This window comes from Ceratina calcarata, unplaced genomic scaffold, assembly GCF_001652005.2.
Source record: "Ceratina calcarata isolate Rehan_Ccalc_2016 unplaced genomic scaffold, ASM165200v1 scaffold43, whole genome shotgun sequence".
In the NCBI taxonomy this organism is placed as follows: Eukaryota; Metazoa; Arthropoda; class Insecta; order Hymenoptera; family Apidae; genus Ceratina; species Ceratina calcarata.
In genome coordinates this window covers 915,459-938,491 of record NW_017166721.1, presented here as the reverse complement: position 1 = coordinate 938,491, position 23,033 = coordinate 915,459, and the positions used below count along the sequence as shown (strand labels likewise).

Below are 23,033 nucleotides of genomic sequence, written 5' to 3'. Positions count from 1 at the left end.
GTATAAATGATGGTAACAGGTTTCAACTATACAATCATTATTCGTACCATTTATGCTTTCCTCTTTGTAACAGAAAATATTATTGACAGCCCGTTTCCAAACACGTACTGAGCTCCTATTGCGTTTGATTGATAAAAAGCGTAACGAAGGGATAAATTGCTTTTGTCGCGGTTTAAATCGTTTGCTGAAATAAACGGGGGAATTATCGGTTAATTAAGAGGTGCACTGATTTTTGAAATTACGTTACGCGGTTACATCTTCTAATTGTGCTCCGCTGTGCAAACGAATTCCTCTTTTAAATTATAAAGTAATCATGATTTCCAATCTTCTTGGATAATTAATATTTATCTTCCTGTAATTAATATTCATGTTATCTCGTTTGTTCTGACCTAAAGCCTCTGATAACTTCATAATAATCTATAAAATATAATTCTACGCGATAAATAAAATAATGTAAAACAAGACAAAGTAATAAAAGTACTGAGTTATGAAGTATTTATAATATCAATTTAAAGAACGAAATCTAAATAATGTTTTATTACAATTAAGAATATTATTCATGATGTTGCATATGTCCATTAAATATTGAATACATCTATCGTTCGTTCGATCGTGCTTCACGTTAATGTCCAATGAATTATGGATGAAAGTATATTTCCATTGTGATCAGGAAACATTCGTTAAATGATCCGAGGTACCTTCTTTTTTTATCAGCTTAACGATCTCGAGAACGAGGACGTGGAACCGATAACGCGATGTTTGCCACGGGGATAGGTCGATCCATCTATAAGGCAAACAGGCTGCGTCGTTCACGCGACGTGTAATCCTTTTAGGGGATGCCTCGAGCATAGCTTGTTTGCGCGCTGTTATCATCGCGTAACGCGGGCACCAGCCAGTTACAATTTAAACCTGCCCTTGGTTTTATATACTATCTATTACGCTGTGTCACGCTGTAGTATATTCGTTATTCCAGTATCACCGAGATATCGAATTTTGGAAGATTAAAGCTGGATGCAGTTTGCACTGTAACGTGAAAGTTTGACGTGAGATTCACGTCTTTTTCAGCGTCTCGAATGCTAATGAGAAAATTAGAATTCAGACTTCGTGCTGTGCAATTCCTATACTATCGGACTATTAGTAATTACTAAATTCTCATCATTTAATGTCCGTTCGAATTCTATTCCAGCGAAATTTAATTACCAGAATTGGTTATTTGATCAAGGATCGTGAAATAAAAATGCCGAGATTTATTTACTATTCATTTATTAATCAAAAGCACGCACATTAAATTGTTGAAAGGAAGGAGTGATTGCGGACAAATTTTTAAATTACTGTAGAATATTAAAACGGAGCTTTAGACCGGAGTAATTAATTGCTTAACACTAACGCGTACATATTTCTTAATTGTACGTTCAGACTTTATGCACTTAAAAGGAAACTGGGTAACACGCCCCCGTTGACAAAACGCCCAGCCATTATCTTTGTCGTATAGACGGTAATACAATGCCAACGATGGCTTTGAACGTGTTCCAGTCATCCATATGCATAACGAGAATAATAAATGGTTTTATTCATAGTTAAATGTAACAATTTTAATACTTGCTCCTACCTCATATTCTCTTTTAATTTTATTACATATTCGTTGATTTATTTTAATTTAGACAGCATGTAATAAATATTTATTGATTTTATTACCAAATCTTTATAAAACGAATTAATTGAAATGCAAGACCTTAAATTCAATAAGTTAGAAGAAATACAGAGATGATTCATTCAACGCAATCTTTCAGTAGGATGAAATAATTGCATCTGAAATAGCTATTCTTATTGGTTCGTCTTTTATGTAGACATCTATTTTATGAAGCAATTCAACGTTGAGATCCGTAAGTTACGTAATGTCGAGAGGGTGGATGGGTCGAATATTCCTTTCAATTTCTCACAAGGTGGATGATAAGGATTGAAATCGTATCTTACGTAAGATTTTCGTACCCTATTATACATAGAAGCTATTCGTTGTCAATTTAGCTTCTATTCTCATTTCCTTGGTACAATTTATATCTCATCATTTACTAATTGTGCATCAACTGGTAGAAAATTATAGCGAAATCCACTCTTCGTGGAAGTTGAACCAAGTTGTCATGTCATTAATCCAGAGTCTATTTAGAATCCAAATAGCGTATACAAAGTTTTAATATCCATTCGTCGATTAAAAGAGTGAGACTCTTAATTTTATATATTTTTATCAGAATTAATAAAACGATTCCTGACGTAAATATTAAACCGTCAATCAAAAGAATAAAATAAATCATTTTATTGACTATTTCTCTACAGAAACTTCCAAGTGTCTCTCATAATTCGTTTATTTTTCTTTTCTCAACAAAATGTAAGGGAGAATAAATTTTTGGAATTCGTGGAATTTCACGACAGTATCTAGCGACTTTCCCGTTAGGCGGGACCGGAAAACGTATTCCTCCCCTGACTGCTGATTTTCCGCGGCGACATAATTTCAGTAATTCCTCGAAATTTCCGCGTTTCGGCGCGCAACAACGTTCCCTTCCCCCTTATTACTTTCCATTCCGGTCGGGGAAATAATTTACCTAATTTCCAAGGGGGCGCGGTCGCCCCCTCGTCGTCGTTGTCGCGGCAACACGATTGAATCGTCTTCCTTTTCAGCGTCTCTCGCCGGAAACATTTTCCCCGGTTTGCCGGCGTGGTTTATCGGATCGGGAGCAGCGCAGCTCGCAGAGGCGGAGCGCGGAGCCAGCCGATAGAGCGGACAAAAGCGTAACTCGGCGCTCGCCTCGCACGAGAATCAATTTTAGCCGAATTCCTAACGATCCCCGTCTCTTTTCTTTCTGTTGTCAGCCTGAGAACCGAGCAACCGAGCGGCCTCGACACCGGCGGCGTGCGTTACGAGCTCAGCAGGGCCCTGAATCTATGGGCGAGGAACTCGAAGCTCACCTTCCAGGAAGTTAACAGCGATAGAGCCGACATTCTCGTTTATTTTCATCGGTGAGTCATTGCCACAAACAAAAATTTCATACGTCTTTTTATAATAACTTTATGATGATGTTCGTTTCATTCCCTCTTGATGTGAAAAATTAGAGACAATGGAAAATTCCTTAGTAAGTATAGTATTTCTCATTTGCAACGACTGTTTCTATATACGAATATTAAAAAAGAATCATGGTACTTTTATAGAGAATCTATTCACGAGCAAATATTTCATTATATGTTAATTTTGAATAGGCTCATGACTCGGAATGAATCTAATAATGTGCATACAATAAGATTAGGCTATGGTAAAATATTCCAGTCGGGAGTATATTGATATGTCACTTGCTTTGAGAGCTTGCAATAGTAATTCCACTGCTGCAAGTATAAATCTTTTACAAGTTGAACAAACTTTGAAGTCGAAGACGAAAACGGAGCTCCGGATGAAAAAATGTTATATCAAAATGTTTTCTTCTTTTTTAACGTAGAATCATCCCCTGCCCGGTTGTACTACGATTTCCGACTCACCCTGTATAGATATTTCATCCAAGTTCTACAAAATAAATTCCATTCATAATAAGTTAAAACATCCGGATGAAGTAAAAAATTATGTGGCATATACACGATTCGGTAAATCCTCTTATAGGAGTTAAAATGATACAGAATATTGATTAGTATGAAATAATTAATTATCCCCTTATGAAAAACGCTTATTCAAACATCCTTCGTTGGAAGTTTCGGTATTAAGCTGTAGCCGTTAAATTAGATAACTGATCCCAGGCTCTTCCGTAGTTCGTAACTGTAGCAAAGTAGCGGAAGCTGAAGAAGCGCGAAACAAACAATTGAACTTTGGGTCACCGAGAAAGGCTTTCTCATCGACGTTAATACCCCGTGAACAATCCCTCCGTACCGTTTCTCTTTTACAATTCCAGTTATACTACATAGTTCCGCGCGTCCCATCCGGCGGATTCGCTTCGTTCTCATTTCGTTCGGTCAGAGAATTTTTTCAACCAGGAAACGAGTTTGAACTTTGTAAAAAAGTTCGAGCTTTACGCGTTCGTTTCTCTCTACCTCTGTCCCTCTCTTTTTTGCTTTGCTTTCTCTTCGTCACCCGACCGTATTCATGACTACCGCAGCTGCTGCTGAAATAATTGAAATAAATACGAGACTGGCTACTTTTTTCAAAGCCACATCCGGCGTTCACTCGCAATGGTAATAGTCGTAAATGCTTGGTCTTAATTATGTTTTTATGCCCCTTTGATTTTTATAATTCTGATACAGTAGAAATTCGATAATTCAGAATTGATGTTTTACGGAAAACATATTCATTCTATTAATACAATTAAATTATAAAAACAAATTCAAATATTGAGAAAATCTGGTTGCATATTAAATCTTTCAGAAAATTTCATTGGAACTTTATAGTAATGATAATAAACGTTAACAATAAATTAAATTCAGTAAAGAGTACAAGCGCGTAGTAGAATCAATCGATAAGGGATAATATTGTTCCCTAAATAACTTCAAACAAAACAAAATATTTTCCAAGCGAAAATCACGATACAAGTTGAACAAACTTTGAAGTCGAAGACGAAAACGGAGCTCCGCATGAAAAAATGTTATATCAAAATGTTTTCTTCTTTTTTAACGTAGAATCATCCCCTGCCCGGTTGTATTACGATTTCCGACTCACCCTGTATAGATATTTCATCCAAGTTCTACAAAATAAATTCCATTCATAATAAGTTAAAACATCCGGATGAAGTAAAAAATTATGTGGCATATACACGATTCGGTAAATCCTCTTATAGGAGTTAAAATGATACAGAATATTGATTAGTATGAAATAATTAATTATCCCCTTATGAAAAACGCTTATTCAAACATCCTTCGTTGGAAGTTTCGGTATTAAGCTGTAGCCGTTAAATTAGATAACTGATCCCAGGCTCTTCCGTAGTTCGTAACTGTAGCAAAGTAGCGGAAGCTGAAGAAGCGCGAAACAAACAATTGAACTTTGGGTCACCGAGAAAGGCTTTCTCATCGACGTTAATACCCCGTGAACAATCCCTCCGTACCGTTTCTCTTTTACAATTCCAGTTATACTACATAGTTCCGCGCGTCCCATCCGGCGGATTCGCTTCGTTCTCATTTCGTTCGGTCAGAGAATTTTTTCAACCAGGAAACGAGTTTGAACTTTGTAAAAAAGTTCGAGCTTTACGCGTTCGTTTCTCTCTACCTCTGTCCCTCTCTTTTTTGCTTTGCTTTCTCTTCGTCACCCGACCGTATTCATGACTACCGCAGCTGCTGCTGAAATAATTGAAATAAATACGAGACTGGCTACTTTTTTCAAAGCCACATCCGGCGTTCACTCGCAATGGTAATAGTCGTAAATGCTTGGTCTTAATTATGTTTTTATGCCCCTTTGATTTTTATAATTCTGATACAGTAGAAATTCGATAATTCAGAATTGATGTTTTACGGAAAACATATTCATTCTATTAATACAATTAAATTATAAAAACAAATTCAAATATTGAGAAAATCTGGTTGCATATTAAATCTTTCAGAAAATTTCATTGGAACTTTATAGTAATGATAATAAACGTTAACAATAAATTAAATTCAGTAAAGAGTACAAGCGCGTAGTAGAATCAATCGATAAGGGATAATATTGTTCCCTAAATAACTTCAAACAAAACAAAATATTTTCCAAGCGAAAATCACGAGGCCAGTACTCGATGAAATCAATGATTTCGGATTTGTTCCCTAAATAACTTCAAACAAAACAAAATATTTTCCAAGCGAAAATCACGAGGCCAGTACTCGATGAAATCAATGATTTCGGATTTGTATACAGAACGATTCGAGTGGCTGGTATAATCGAGTTACGAAATATTTGCCCGATGAAAATATCATACGGACACTTTTAGTACACAACCATTCAAAGATACCCAACTTTTATCAATTTACCTGAGCATTAAACATATCAAAATAAATAATAATTTCGAACGATTTCAGGCATGAATTAATTGCAATTAATTTCATGCATGGATCGTTCGTGATTCCTGAATTTCTTATCAGATTAATACATTTAATAATTATTTAATTGAGGATTAAATGCATTCAGTGCACCAAACGTATTGAAATACCGATTCGAAGTTAATTAAAGTAAAATGGTCTCTTTTTAACAGGCCTAATGAAATCAAAAATTAATATAAGACACGTGGATATATTTTACAATAAAATTACTATCGATTAAGTAACAACAAAGAATTAAATAATTAGGAATGATATTACGTGTTTCCGTTTTAAAGTTCTCGTTCTGGAGACGAGGTAACCGAATACTTTTGTGCGTTAGTGTAGCGGGCGGCGCACGTTCATATATGCGTGTATCTGCCAAACGACCACCGCTTCTGTAAACGAACTTTCATCGCGAATGTTTGAAAGTAGTATTATTCCATTTCACCGGGAATTTCCCTCAGTTTACACGTTTCACGTGTCGACCCGTTCGTTCGTGCGCTACCTGCTATTTATTCAGACGTACAGGTCGATTTGTATTATGGGTCTGATATAACATTATGTATAAAATCGTTGAATTACCGCGTCGACGAACTTCCTTGTTCGCGCTTTGCTGGAATCAAAATCGTTTTATTTAGTCGAATTTATTACATCCATTGGCATAGAAATTAATTAATGTTGTATAAATTTATGATCTATTTCTGCGGGATCAAATATTTGATTAATTTTTAAATAACATTTACCTTTACTTATTAAATATCGTATCATTGCCTCTGATATTATTTATTAAACAGATGTAGTCTGATAAAATGAAATGTAATACTACCAAGCTTTATAGTGCAAGCAGTGGCTAGTGGATAATTTGAAATATTTGCCAGTGCTTTTCTGAGGATAATTCCGACAGTGTTTCGGAGATGGCCAGGCGATGCACGAACCGTCGCTTAGTTTAGCGGTCCGTTTGGTTTGACCTTTCCGCTGGACTCGGCTTGTTCCACGCGCCGTAATTAAATTCCGCTTGCGAGCACTCGTCGATTATCCAGACAGCCGATACGCCAATGATATCGCGCCATTCGGATGGCTAATCGAGATCACCCCTAGTCTCTTTCCCTTCCTCGTTCTTTCTCTGCTCGCCCGGTCTATCGTTTTGTTCTATCCGTTTGTATGGCACGTTGTAATAGAGTTTCAAAGAAAGGGTCTCCTAAATGGCGTTTGTCTACATGGATACTAAGAATCTTCATTTATAATAATAATTCTCAAATACGTCATCTGAAATTAAATATACAAAAACATATTTTAAATTTAATGTAAAGAAAGACAGTCTTAAATTAAATATTAGAGCTGAATCTTTAACGAAACATGGGGCATCGTTAATATTATATTAATGGAATACATGGAACATCTCGTTCTACGATAAATGCGGGACTGCGAAATAAATTATGCATATATATGTACATAAACTGATAGAAACATGATCGATAATCGGTCCAAGACTAACAATATCCGATACACGTCAAAAGCAACTAGGCGAGATGTTTAGGTATGCGTAATGCAACAGTTTCTCGTCAGTTACAAACTATATGCAGGAAACTATAGGAAAACCGATAAATTAGATAAATGAGTTGTACGTGATCTATCAGATACACGGAAACAATACTGATTTAATGTGCACGCTCCTCAGTTTTTAATTACAACTTCTGTAATTGCTGCTATTGATTAAATGAGAAGTTCCGTTCCTGCAGATATTCGAATTAACCCACTCTCAGTTGCACGTTCTCCTAATGCAATCAACCAATCGTACGAAATATACTCTTCACATTCTGCATTCGCTCGCCATTATTTTCTCTCATGATAATTATTAAATATCATTATATAATTATTAAATATCAGATTTTTGTTTCATTTCATATATGCATTTAAATTTATACACTTGATTAAGTATCAGTTTGGCATCATTAGTTATACTGAATGCAGCTGACAGGCATCACTAATGAAGGTTTCATTGAACATTCTATGTAAATCTATGTTTTATTTTCAACGAATGGATACATTGTCGCTCTCATGGCAATTTAATCGAGAGATAATGAACTCATTGTCCGCGTGTGCCGCAGGTACAATTTAGAGAATAGAATGAAATACTTCCGCAGGCCTCTTTCGAAACAATTTCATCTGGCTCTATTTAGACTGGACCGAGAGTTCGACAGAGCTGAATCGGGGGATAATAATTTTAAGCCCTGTGCATGCGGTGGTAGGCTATGTACCGACCAGAAAGAAAACAAAAGAGCCAGAAATAATGCGGGCGAGCGCCGAGAGAGAATCAATGGCTCGATTCACGTGCTTCCTTGCTATCCGGCAGAATTTATCGCGATGACGCAGCTGGAAGTGAGAGTGCGATTAAACCAAAACGGGTTAATTTAAAATTTAAAATAACCCGAGTTACGTGCGAATCTTTCGAGGGAGTTACCTTAAACCTTGACCTTAACTGAATCAGAATTTCACTTTAACACCTGGTTCTCAACGCGTTAATCATTATTTATGTAAAAGACAGTCTTACAAATTTAATGTTTATTAAATCAATTTTAATTGTATAAAAAAATAATGAAAGTGCATAATTAATTGTATTTATTGACCCAATCATTATAAAAAGATTGCAACGAAAGACTCTGAGATTCACTACACTCGTTGTAATGCAAAAGAAACTTATAAAATCGTAAACACATAAATAAAATTGTTTTCTTCGACTCGTTTTACAGCGGTTATCACGGTGACGGATATCCGTTCGATGGCAGGGGTCAAATTCTGGCACACGCGTTCTTCCCTGGCAAAGACCGCGGCGGAGACGTTCACTTCGACGAGGAGGAAATATGGTTGTTGCAGGACAACAACAACGAAGAAGGTAAGAAAATGTTCTTAACGAGATACTAACTAAAACAGGAAGCGTCCTGTGATTTATGATTCGCAGTGCACAGTGCACAACGTACAGCCCGGAATTCACTTATGTCGTATCGCTATTGCGCATCAGTGTATACGACAAGCGTATTAAAATTTACTTCTTACATTACTGCGACACTGTATCAACTGATACGCATCGGTGATACGATGTGACGGTCTGCTACAAGTGGTGGGTACGTGTCCTCCGATCTTCCTTCTGTCAGAGAGACACGTACTCTTCGTCAGAATAATCCGGACAAAGCTTAAAGCCAGACTTCTTATATACACATACCTAAAAAATGAATCTCCTACAATGGGAGGATTTCCATATCAGAGCATATTGTGGGAAGCTCAATTTCATTTTGACTCGGCTCTTACCAGGTGCTAGTATCGAACACTCTAATCGTGTCAGAAACGTAAATAAGATTAAACGAAATAAAATCTGTATTTTGTTTCATCCCATCGAAACGATAGAACGAGTTTTAGAAAAATTGCAGCGAGAACGTTTTAACAGCGAATATTCGATAAATTGTTGAGTTAACAAACTGGTTCAAATATTCCCTGGGTAGAGAGAAAAAGAATAAAAAATAGTTGAACGCGGTACCGGCCGCGTTTACCTACGTTAGCTCGATAGCTATAAAATCGTGAAATTCGAACCGGGGATTTCGCGGTAGCGGCGAGAGAAAACGGTGATAAAAGGACGTTCGAAGGGACTTGAAGATGGAAAGAAAAGATTACCGCGAGCCGAGAAAATTTCCACAAGGACGATCGAGCCTTTTTCCGGTTCCTGGCGATTTGCCAATTCGGTCACCCACCGTGAACCGAGACGAGGGTAGAAGAAATAAGGGACGACGGTGAAAACGTTCCACGCCGTATCGGTCTCCTCGGTCGATATGAACCCTGCGGTTTAATATGTTCATTCACCGATAATCGTCCAAACTTCTACAGAAATTTTTATCAAATTACTAACGTCCCACGTCGCGGCTTCGCTCGCTGTACGAACTTATAGAATTATCCATTTACAATCTTTTCCGAGGGAAATAAGAACGATGCATCAACATATAAAAGTAAAAATACATGATTGGAGTAATCCTGGGATGTATCAAGACTATCGTTAATTTTAATTAAATAATGGAGCGTTCGTCTATGCCTGATTAACGCCCACTTAATCCAAGTTCCTAAATCTAAATCTTTTTTATTACATTTGATGCATGAAACGTATCGAAACGTTTATCTCATTCCTATTTCATACTGTAGTCTACGTATGAGTATACGCTTGAAAACCAACGGAAGTCAAACGCCTGAAGACCTTTTTTTGTGGCACATCACGACAAATCGTTTCTCACCGGGATAAGGTGTAAACGCGCGTGGAATCTGATGAGATCCAGGAGAAGCAAATACTCTCATTGCGATAACTGGAACGTGGGAACTCCCGAATTCTAATGGTGAACGGTCCCTTTGAAAACCCGGTGTCGGATATCCTAGATTACGGGTTCCGGTCGAGTCGTTCCAAGAAGAGAGTCGTATGGGTAGAGGGGATCAGCCAAGATCCCGCGAGTGTCTTCCTACATACGAAAATCCTCCGGATCCCAAAACATTCGGGCTATCCTAAAACTAATCGTAAGGCATGCCGCGCCCCGCTAGCAAATCTATTCTTAAGACCAGTTTTGTCTCTGATACAGTTTCCGTGCGCTTTACAGTAAAGTCGCACTACTAAAGTACGTACATGATCTTCATGGCAAGTAGCGACTTTGTCACGTTCTTCCCATATTCTGTATTAGTGTAATCTTGATCTTATATCGTAAATATAGGTCACAGCAGATCATGATTAAACAGTGGATTTTATGCATTTATATTGAGTGTACAAAAGAAATAATGTATAAAACTGTACCGAGTACATAACATGAATGTTTATTTAAAATACATTTTCTTAAACTGATGCTATAAATGTTTTATTCTGCAAACAACTCCGCAGTCTAATTGTGGTAGATGATGAGAATTGAAATTTGACGATCAGAACGAGGTTTCGTACAGAGCGAAGTTGATAAAATCGAAGGTACAGAGAGGACAATGAGAACCGGTGACCAAACTGTTTCCTGTATCACGGATTATCGCCCTCGGACTAATTTCGATAGGGTCTTGCGCGCAATTTCGATTGGCGCCGTTAATAATTCCGGCTTAGCTCTCATTCTCTGCTGGCGTTGCACAGTTTCCATTAGCATAGTCATAATCATACCGTGTTCACCGACACCCGGACCCGGTGAGTTCGCCTAATAATGCCGTAGCTCGCATATTCAAATTACTAATTTCCCCGATTTTCCTAAAAACTCAAACCGACATGAAGCAGTCTTCTTTCCTTTAGCCGCCAGTTTCAATTTGGACCTGTATTAAAAATTTTTAGGACTCTCGTCGATGATCGGATTATGAAAATTCTGCACGGCATGAATTATTTAACGTCTCGTTACTCTCGCTATCCTACTTTTGCATGAAAAAGAGATACGAAGGGAGGAAATCCGGAAAAATTACATGCACCACTTTAATTATGTCTTCTATTAAAATTTAAATCAACGAACAGTATCAAGGATATGGACATTCATTTTGAAAATGTAGGAGAATTATAATACAAAATGTTTTATCAGATTATTTATTATATAATAGTATGGTTGTTAAGTGTGTTCGTAGATACATTTTAAATCGTTGTTTTAATCATGTTACAATGTCTCTCGAATACATACATCAGTTTTATTTGAAATTCTTAGTAATATTAATGCAATCTAACTTTTGGAATATCTACACGAAGGAATTGCTCGAATAATAACTATAACAAGAACTTTCCATATTACGTAGTTACTGGTTCCCAAGATTACTTTCTAACAATCTAAGACGGTATTGTACGATAATTCGAACACGTTGTCCTTATTGTCGTAGTTTCTGATAAGAGGAACATAGTCACTGTGCCATCGCGAATATTCTACAACGTTACGTGTCAGTTATGAATTGCTAATGTCATCGCTGACATGTCCCGACGGGAACCGCAGGACGTTTGCAAACGATGAGAAACCGGAACGTCACGATTTGCAAATCCATTGGAAAATTAGCATCCTCCGAGAATAGTCTTGCCAGTTACTCGTTTTCAATCCTGACGCACCGTGTCAAATCTCTTGACTGGACTCTGATCAATTCATTCCAAGACTCGTTAGAGATTTTTGGCATTTCTTCATCACATTGTAACTGGATTTTCTGTAGACTAGATATACGTGCGTTTTATACTTATTACTGTCTAGCCAGTTGCATGTAAAGTGCTCTTGTGTCTCTCGCATTTTGTTCAATCGTTATCAAAACAACTATCTTGTTACAGGATAGTTTTATTCAAAGTTCGAGGGGGAACTAGTTTTATTTAAATCCCGACTAGACGAAGAATGTCGAAACTTCACCTGATAACACTTCCATTCTTGCTGATCGATATTTTTTGCACAAACCATCGTTGGACAGGTTGATGTACTGAAAGGTGTCAAAAGTCGACGCTTTATATAAAGTGAAGTTTGGTAAAAATTCGCCGAGAGCTTCCCGATTTCTGAAGAATGGGAACGAGGAAGAGAGCCGCGTTGTTGTATAGAAGTTTTCCGAAGAAACTCGGCTAGGATATCGAGAAAGCCAGCAGGCAATCTGAAGTGGCCTTCGAGGACGACCGTAATCCGTTCCACTTATTTTCATGCTCATTCTCGAGCCGGGCTTTTGATTAAGAGCACTTGACTCCTGGTATATTGCAGCCGGCTGCTGTTAACGTCAAGATCCCGAAGTACCCGCGACGCGATGCGACGAAAGTTGGTAACGAGCAAACTTGTCCGAAAGAGATGATCTCGACGCCGACGACGACGATGCGTGACGCGTATAGACTTCTCGGTGATGCGTCTCTTCCTGCGATTGACGTTTCGCTATGTGCTCGCAGATCCTTGCACGTCGTAACGCTTAATATTAAATTGCCAAACGAATATCCATCGAAATTACATTTTTTCAATTGTTCTGTATAAAAATCTGCAGTCTAGTAATAGATCTCTATGTGAAGGTAGACTGAAGTTTATTCAACTGTTATAAAATAAATGTTATCAAATGGATTACTACTGTTAGAATATTAGACGATACACTAAACTTTTATTAGGTATTTTATTTTATATAATTGTAGCGGATGAGAAGCTGTGGTGAGATAATACGTACAAATAAAGGAAAGAGGAACTTAGTCTGTAATTCTGTCCGAAATTCCCGAAAATACCAGCAAGCTAAATCCATCCTAGACTCTGACTCCTCTTAGCTTCCGCAAGACCGAGTTCTTGGAAGTTTATAGTGTTCGAGGTTTCCGGCTTTAAGCTTGTCCCTTCAGAAAAGTGTCCCGACATTTCGCCCAACGATCCTATTCTAAAAGGACGTCCTGCTTACAACCAGCTCCTCGGCGAGTCTGCATGAAATATTAATAAAACTCGTATATCATATCCCCAGAGACGTATTCGCGTAATAGCACAATAACAGAAACGTGAAACTAACGATATTTAACTACTTTCCGCCCGCCACCCTCCCACGTTCGACTTTTATTTCTTTTTTGTTGCGCCACTTCTCACATATATTCGCAAGTTTTTCGTCACCCTCGTAAAAACGCATTACTTGTCCCGTGTCGTAACTTTTGACATTTCGATTGCAAGAACTTTCGAACGTCGTAAATTCTGTTCTAGAAATGAAACGCCGACCCCGTTTCGACGGTAACGGCAATTAAGCTTTTTTTAAATGTGAAAAGAAGTAAAAAAAAATTGCAATATATACAAAAATTCTCGTTCCTTTCGTTCCACGATATAACGACATACATTTATGAAAAGAAAATATTTTTCTTTGAACGTTAAATACAACTTCCTAGACAAATTGCTATAAAATATAAACTGTAGTTGGTTTAAAAGAGGATTAAAAGCAAAACGAGTGCTTAGATTCAGTTTTAAAAATGGTATTCAGTAAATCAGTATTTACGAAGACTGCGTTAGAATTCTTTTTTATCCATGAAGAATTTGATTTTCGGAGAGGTGATGGTACCGACAAAATAATAATTTTGAACGACCACTAATACGATTGGTAGAGTTCATTTTAGCCTTAGGATCGGGGAAGTTTTCTCGTTACAGAGTATCGAGTTTCAAGGTTGCTAGTGGACCGTGTACTACGTTATGTACTGAAGCAAAGTCCGGATAACGTAACGCTTTTGCTAATGAACAATCTCTAGTTCCATAAGTATCGAAATTAATTAAATTCCATTCTGAATTATAATTCAATTATTCAGTACTCACGACGATGTTTTAATTTTCTTCACGCATCTTCATTTCTTTACTCGGGTTAACTCCGAACATTTTGCGCTATAAAGCGTTAAAGCACATTGTTTAAAACGATAATATTTCCTGAGATATCTCTTTATTTCTCTTCGTCGATGGACTGGCATCCTCGGACGATGAGTATGCGAAAAGATTAATATAAATAGGTGGAAAAGAAAACGATCGCGGTAACTGTACATGCTTCCTTTAACGCCAAGCTCTCGCGAGCTTTAATTTTATGATTCCGACCTACATTTCAAAAACGAACGACCCGGATACGTAGTGAGACGGAATGACGATAAAAAGGCGACAAACAGAAAAAAACATTCGTATGAGCAACCGGATACAGTAGAAACTAATTTGAATATTCTTGTCACAAACCATGTGAATAAATCTCTGTGTGGTACGAATAATAATAACAACATTTGGTGCTGAAATTTTTGTTTATAAATGGAAAAATTCTTCTATGAATAATTTTAAATCTTGATTATTAGTATGACAGATTTTTACGCTGAATAAAACTTATCTAAATCTGAATTGAGATTTCTTTTACTCTTCATGTAATCAAATTCTCATAAACATAGTTCAAAGGATTTAATTTCTTTCAGAATACAATAATATGATCACGTTAATTATTTCATGTATGAATTTGATGTTATACATTCTGCGTCACCTCTGAAATTCAAATGCTCTATAAATGGGAAAAAATGCACGGTCTAATTAACCTGAATTGCAGATATCCTCTTTGCATACTCCCTTCTTTGAAACGTTATCAAAAAAGGTTTCTTAGAACGCAATTAATTATTCATCCCATATCAATTTTCTCAAGTTTTCCCATTTAAAGTTCATTCTCCATAATCTTTTTCCTTTTCCCCGGGGTGCATAACTATGCACCTGCTTCGCTCGTGAACTTGTAACTTACAACTACACAGACATGTTTTCATAAACCTCAGCGGATTCTTTTAAGCACAAGGACGTGGATAACTTTTTCAGCTAAAAGAATAACGCGATAGAAGATCTCCAAAAGCTTCCTCTCGTATGATCTGATTTAAATGCGTTCTTTTAAACGTTTATAATTTAATTCGCACTTGCATTGTCGAAAAAAGTAATCATCTCGCAATAAATCAACGTCATATATAATTTCATGGTACAATTCTATATTTGTATTTCAATGCATTTTAAATACTTTGACTAATTCTATTGGAATTCATATACATAGATCGAAGCGTTTACTCCATTATCATTATACCTCAATTTAAATACTGATCGATACATTAATGGAAAATGCATAAATACAAAAGAAACATTATACAAAGTAATCAACATAGATAGCAATCCGAGGTCGCAATCTGTTTAAATCGTTCGTCGATTTCACTGCCCGTACCATCGTTTCCTTTCTTGTTTTATATTTTTCTAATGCCACGAACAAAACCCCTGGCGACTGTTCGATGAGCCATAAACTGACAAAAGCGACATTAACTTTACTCGGGGACAATGTCCGAACAATTTATCTTCCCTCGTACCGTTTTATTTCTCCTCTGAGACAAACGTCCTCGGTCTGCCCGTTCGTATGTACGTAGATACTCGTCAGGTTTCTTCCCTCCTCTCGAAGAATCTGCAACGAGAAACGAACTAGATGAAAATGATAGACGAGATATAAAATAAATCTTTTACACTGAGTCTGTAATTCTTGTCCTTTAAAGTTCCTACATTTGTCGAAGGACTATTGTGACGTTCGAAAATTATTTGCCAATTTGTCAAGAAATATGTTAAAATAGCGAATGTTCGCTTTCGTTTTCAGGGACCAGCCTCTTCGCGGTGGCTGCGCACGAATTCGGTCACTCTCTCGGTTTAGCGCACAGCTCGGTACCCGGGGCACTCATGTATCCGTGGTACCAAGGATTGAGCTCTAATTACGAGCTACCGGAGGACGACAGGCACGGGATTCAACAGATGTACGGTGAGTGAATCCACATGCTCGATAATTACACTGCGAAGTAATAATTGCGTCACTCCGCACGCTCTCACTAATTTCAACGACTTCGCTGCTTCCTGACGGAATTTCGTAGATACGGGAAAGATTTCGGGTCATTGCTTTCACGATTACTAATCAGATCAGAGTGATCGGTAGACACGTGGGGTAAATCTTGTGTAAAGATTTGATTATAAGAATATAAATAGTAACTCCCCTTTCCATGCGTAATAAAATACGTATATAAACTCCGCATTACGGAGAAGAAAGCAAATCTCTGTTAGAATAAATGTGAATAAAAACTCGATTTTCTGTGAAATGTTCTGAAAAATCTGGTGACGACGCTAAATGAAACTTTGAATAGTCGACTAGAAAAAGAAGCATCTGTAGCTAGCTCCTAGGATGTTCGCGTTTAATTTACTCGATAGTGGCAGACCCGCAGAGAACCGAGAGAATTGTAACCGCAGTTGCTGTCCCTTTAATATGAAACCCACCACAATATTTCCAAAGGGAGTGAGACGGATAAAACCTCATGTACAGCTGACGTGGTAACAAGATTGTTCCTCTTTGTCAGTTCCATATACACCAGAAAAGTAACTCCTTCATATTTAAGAACAATTCTGAATGTAATTGAAAATCAAAAATAATGAAAGTCCATAAATTAGTAAAATTTTAAAGGAAAACAAGATTCAATAGAATGTGAATGTTCTTTTTAGAGTTTCATGTCAATATTAAATGTGCCTCTTCGCTGTTTTTAATAATTTATGATAAAACTACAGGAATTTCATGCAGGGAAATCCAGTAGATTCCAGACGATCCAATTTTCGAATCCCGTTTGTAGCGAAACTCGTCGAAACTTTTCTACCCGGCCAACGCACTTGATAACGCATTTGCTTTACGGTTTACGCGGGAACGTTCAAAGAGGGATAATTGGAGTTTGAAATATAAATGGCTGGCGGATGAAATTGACGATAAATCGAGAAAAACAATCTCGTAGTATAATTGCGACGGCGGGCGCATGTAGAAAGATGTGCCCGCGGCTGATAACAACAGAATGAAATGAAACGTGAATAAAATATAAAGAAAAGGATGCTACTTCTTTCTTCCGCTTGCAACAGCTCGGCACAGCAAGTGTGCGGTGACGTACGTTCGAGTGATTTAGTGTACCGAAAAGTTGCAGCCTCTTGGTAAATCGTAAACGCATTCTACCCCCGCTTTTGTTTCTCTCCTTTCATCCGCCTTTCTCCCCGCTTCACCTCTTTAAACGCGTTTGTCCGTTTCCCTCCTCCCGCCACAAAGGTCAACTTCCAACTTCTGTCCTTTTATTCCCGTCTGCCTGTGATTTTTTGTCTACACGTTCCTTTTCCTCTCATCACTCCAACCTATTTCGACATGTATTTCCCTCTCCCGGCTTCGGCTTTCCAACGTCGGATCCGAGCTTTCATTAATTTTTTCTGCGAATCGTTCCTGCCTCGCTTCTCTTTTTCTCCGTAGTTCTCAATTTCTCCTTGTCACCCTCTGTCCCGTTATTTTCGCATCGCTATTCTTCATATCGTCGGTCCTTCGGTCTCGCGTTTACGTTACTTTAATTCCCATTGTCATACGCCCATTCATCTCAAAATGATACCGAAGTCGAAACAAGTGTTATAATAATACCTTCGCTTCTGATAAAAGTATTCTCTGTTTTCTATAAAAAATGATAAGACACTTTTGAATCAAACAATTTTATAAGTACATCATTTAAAATCTAAATAATCGATTATCAGCTTGTGATGCTGCATCATAGATTTACCTGAAATCTCATGGGAAATATATTTATTTTCCTCTTAAGCAACACCAGTGATTAATATTTCCAACAAATTCATTATAAACATAATTTCACTTTTGTGAATTCTGTTTCCCTCTTCGATTTTCTTTAAATCATCGTACAACGCGTACGAATTAAACTTCGTTTTCGACAAAGGCGATTTCATTTTGCGAGTGGAACAATCGGTTTTTGTTCTAACAGCCAGCACGCACGTGTTCACGCGACGGAAATTAATTTCACGCAAAAGAAGAGAATAGAAGGGAATGAACGCAGTTTTGTTTGTTTGCTTGAAAACAAATGTCCTTTTTTCACGGGGCACGCGTGAAATTGCATTTTGATGTCGTACGCAGTTCGTTTTACACGACGAACCTTTGATTTGTTCCAACAAACAATATTTGCCAAGGTTCTATTTAACTTTTTACGTCGGGAGGGTAGAGCGTAAAACTTTTGTTGAGAAAGATTCTAAAATTCATATTTCTCATAAAAGAATAACGTTTCTACCGAAGTTTCCATTAGTTTGATGAAGTTGGACAATGTAGGAGCCTCTCCTTTACCAAGTTATTACACCCTGGCCGAAATCTTTTCCCGAATCTTGTTACTACAAAATTCCATGGACGAAGACGAAGGATCCTCCGAAATTCCAACGACGTACGCCCGTTCAAGATCCTTTTTTTTTCTCCTCCTTTCTTTTTTGTACTTGCCCGATCCCTCGTATATTCTAAAGGATTCTTGCCTAGCTCAGCATCTGCGAAATTTCATTCCTACTGAGAGTTTCCAGATGCCGTGCATATTTTATAGTTCCCGCTACCTTGATCTCTTCTTCTCCGGCGGCATCCCGCACGTACCTTCAACGTTGAAAACAAACAATATTCAAATCGTTAGAAAGGTAAAATATGCAGATCGCGAAATCTGTACCGCTGCTCGTCGAATCATACATTCTCTGTTTGGTAGACGGATATGCCTGTTGTTCGCGTTACAAATCTTCGTTCACGTCCATTACAAGAAAATTCTCTACCCTCGTCGACGGTATTTCTCGAATACAGAGACATGAATAAAAAATTCCTCATCTTCGACGTAAAAAACTATGTTTAGTTCAGATAGTAATTTTATTACAGTTATGAGAATTAAACTCTTAGCTAATTGTACAAATAGCAGGAGAGATCGTTTCAGTTTGTAAAATGCTTGGAATTGAAACTGAAAATGCTTGGAACTTGTAAACTGACTTGGATAAATGCGATTCTTCCATTGACCCAATTTTCTAAATCGTCGCAATCTCAATTTGCGAAATGGAGCTTCTGCGGTTGTTTTAATTATCTGGATAGTAGAAATAACAATAGTAAAATTTATAGAGTTTATTTGAATTTTATAGATCAATCGAACGTCTCGAAAAAATAATGAAAATCTCAAAGCTTTGAATAAAATAAATGAATATATGAAACATAAAATGTATTGGAATGTAGATACAATTGTTAAAAAAGTAGGTAAGAATTAAATGGATGTTTTATGCATTTACAAAACAATGGGAATTGATTCTATGTCGTATTGGAATGAATGAATATCAAGTAACGGTTAAAAACATTTAATGAGAATCAGCCGGGATGGCTAATTGGTTATTTTCTGACCGGACGTGTCGGGTCGGCAATTTTTCTCGCGTAATTGCTTTCTGATACAAATGGTAGATAGGGAAATAAAATGGTTTCATTTAAATCTACCATAGCTTTTCCCCCTCCCGGCATCAGAAAAAGGAAATCAATATCTTTTCTCGTTTCTCGTTACGTTGAAAAGAAAAAGCATTGCAATCGTAATCGTTTCATTAAACTTTCGAATGGAAGAACCATTCCGTGGAAGAGCATTAATTTTCAGGACGTTTGAACTAAGCCTCATTATGGTACGTTATAATGAACATAAATGTGGATTGTCGGCATCGTTATATTGTTCGTTCACACGAGAGAACTGTTTCAGAGGTTTTTGAAAGAATTACGTACGTGACTGGACATATAAAAAAGTAAATAAAGTTTGTATACAAGGTAAATAGATAAAAACGATTTTTACATTTCTCGTTTTCAATATAAAATTCTTTGTAAAGAGCTCCTGCAGAGACCTGATAGAATATATTTTTCCTCCTTTAAAGTCCACAACAAATTGAGTGAACATATAATGATAAATATTGGATCTATTCTCATTGATGTATGTTCGCTTTATATTTCCTATCTGCATAGACGTGTGAAACGCGGGTCATATGGTACGCGAGAGATATTTGCGAAACGTCCAGGGGATAAAAAAGCGAAGTGGGATCAGATAGAAAAATGACCCTACAAACTTTTCGTTCCTGATAAAAGTAAATCGCGTAGCGTCGCTTTTGTCGCGATACGAAAACATCCGAAATATCGAACGCGCTACAAAAACAACTCGTGAAACGTTGCCACCGAGTAGAATTTTTTTAAAAGCAATCCGGCCATCGCGTTCCTTTTTTCTCCTCAAATCCTCTCTAGTAGCGATTTCCAACAGGTAGGCTACGAGACGCTCTCCCGCTGAAATTATACATGTAATCATATAACAAATTGTGAACGGGACTTATGAAACTCGTGGAAGTGATTAAAAGTTTGTGAAAATATTGGTCGCAAATTGTGGAAATGACGTATCGAACTGGAACCTATGACCAACTCCAGACTCTGCTTGTTAATTCAGCTAATTGTGTTAATTACCGAATGTGCTTCAACCGCAGCTAATACGCAACTAGCATTATCTGCATTTGTTCCTGGTATTGAGTTTGTTCTGCTCGCTGGAACGTAATTGTACTCCGAAAACTTAAGTCCGACCACATGCATGCATAACTTTAATGCGTTTAAGTATTATCCTAACGTCTACGTAAAAGACAGCGAATTCTAATGCAACGGCATTGATGTCAATTAAAGCCAATTGAGAAAATGAAAAGATACACATTTCTTTTACTGTTCAAAGGTAATGATATTCATTTTTTATATTCTGTTTCTGTTTGAAATTTGCAATCTGGTTCTCATAAAAATTTCCATACTCCAAGAATGATCATTGCTATGCTTTCATTTATAAAACGCACGCAGTGAAACTGTTTAAAATATGTACAAGCAGAAAATGAAATATAAAAGGCAGAATGTTGTATGGTATTTTATTTTCAATTTGTTTGCAAGAGTCAAGACGTATTCAATACTTTTCAAGTTCGCGTAAACTCGAGTTCTCAACACCAATGGAAAAGGAAACTGTATTATGAAAAAAGAAAGAAAGAAACAAGGGTGGCAAAACTCGAGCGAAACTTTCGATGAAATAACGCGCTGCGCTGAAATAAGGAAATACTGTACGAAAGCAGGGATTCATGATATTTAGGGAAGAAAAGGGTAACCGGAAGGCGGAGGTAATTAAGGCAAGAAGCTATGCTTCAAGCAGGAACGATTATTAAAACGTCTCGCGTCTCTGTAATGAGATCCCTCGCAGAGAGACTCGAGAGAAATCTTAAGATACAATTCGTGATATAAATTTTATATGAAAATATTCAAATAGAATTCCCGTTGATGATTTCACAATTTCTACAGAATCAGTAACGTATTCATCGAAACGGACGTGGAAGCGTGCTATCACGCAACTGTTTGACAGTTTCTTTCCGAGTTCTTTTTCGTCGTCGTATTTCGTCGCTGCGACGTAATTTTCGTCGTTCTCCCGTCACCGGCGCGATATTTGCAGTTTCTTTGCCGACAGCAAGTTCCATGCAAATTATACGAACAAAAAGATTCGCCTCGCTCCTGAAATCACCATATTTCTGCTTTCATAGCGCAAAAATGCATCTGATGATCCTACGAGAATAACAAGAAGCGAACTTCGGTTTCAATTATTTTCCGCTATGCACAGTGTATCGTGCATAAGAAATGTAATTAAAAATATTCAGCGACTAGAGAAAAGATAGATATGTTATAAGGGATTTTGGTTTGTTGAATTTGTTCGTTTTAAGGGAAGCAGGTATATTGAGAAGTGCAAGTAAGAACACAATGAATTGATATTAATTTCTCTTCAGTGCTCTCTCTTATCATCATCATTGATTTTTGTATATGTATTTATTAGATGTACAAGAATGAATTTAATTAATTTCATACAACAGAGAATGCAAGACGTCTCGTGATGATTTTTAGAAAATCAAAATTCATCGATTTATAAAAGAGCTACTATGATAGAATCTGTTTAAAAATAATAGGTGCTAGTAAAAGTTTGATGGAACAATATTTCAGATATCTAGAGCAGAGCTTCTTAAACTATGGGTCGCGACCCCAAATGGGGTCGCGTAGCAAAATTTTGACGACTGTAATGGTAACTCGCAATCATAAATGGGGTCGTGAATGACAAAAATTTAAGAAGCCCTGATCTAGAGGAATAAAAATGGTACCGATTTTCACTCTCTCTAAGCGGTACTAATTTTCTTCTGTAGAAGTTGTAGCCGTCTTAAAATATCCGCCGCTTCGTACTTAATCCTTCCTTATTCTCGCAGGAAGACGGTTTCCCTATCCAGTGGGATACCCATTCACGACATAAACCGTTGACTAAATGACCGGCTCGTCTGGTCCCGCGCTATTATTCCCCGCGCTACATTCGGAAACAAACGACTTCTTGTAGAACTTTTGCCTTCCGGCTCATCCCTTAGGAACTGATACAATTTATGAGAAAGATTTAAACAATATTCAATGTGTTTTTAGTAGTTTCTACTAGAAAAATGTTCCAGACGACTGCAACTCTCGTTTGAAACCTATCTCCATAGAAACAACTGACTTGAGGAAATACAAGCCTAAAACGTCTGGAATTTGTGACGCTTTTTACGATTATTTCGATATTTTTCGATAATCTGACAAAAAAAAATTTTTCAATTTTTCCGAGATTTTTCCAAGGGGTACCCCTTCAATTTCTTCCAAATTTTCGTTTTTGGCCAATAACTCCCAAACCGTTGGACATACGG

General features: G+C 37.2%; 1 protein-coding gene across 2 annotated transcripts in view; it reads left to right on the top strand.

The window, feature by feature from the left end:
* Mmp2 (Matrix metalloproteinase 2) overlaps positions 1–23,033 on the top strand; it is a 114,125-nt gene that overhangs the window by 85,478 nt on the left and 5,614 nt on the right. For both annotated transcript variants that reach the window (XM_018027790.2, XM_026815138.1), the window contains 3 exons: positions 2,866–3,012; positions 8,763–8,905; positions 16,084–16,242. In XM_018027790.2, coding sequence (XP_017883279.1) covers positions 2,866–3,012; positions 8,763–8,905; positions 16,084–16,242 — 449 coding nt within the window. The remainder of the gene's footprint in view (positions 1–2,865; positions 3,013–8,762; positions 8,906–16,083; positions 16,243–23,033) is intronic.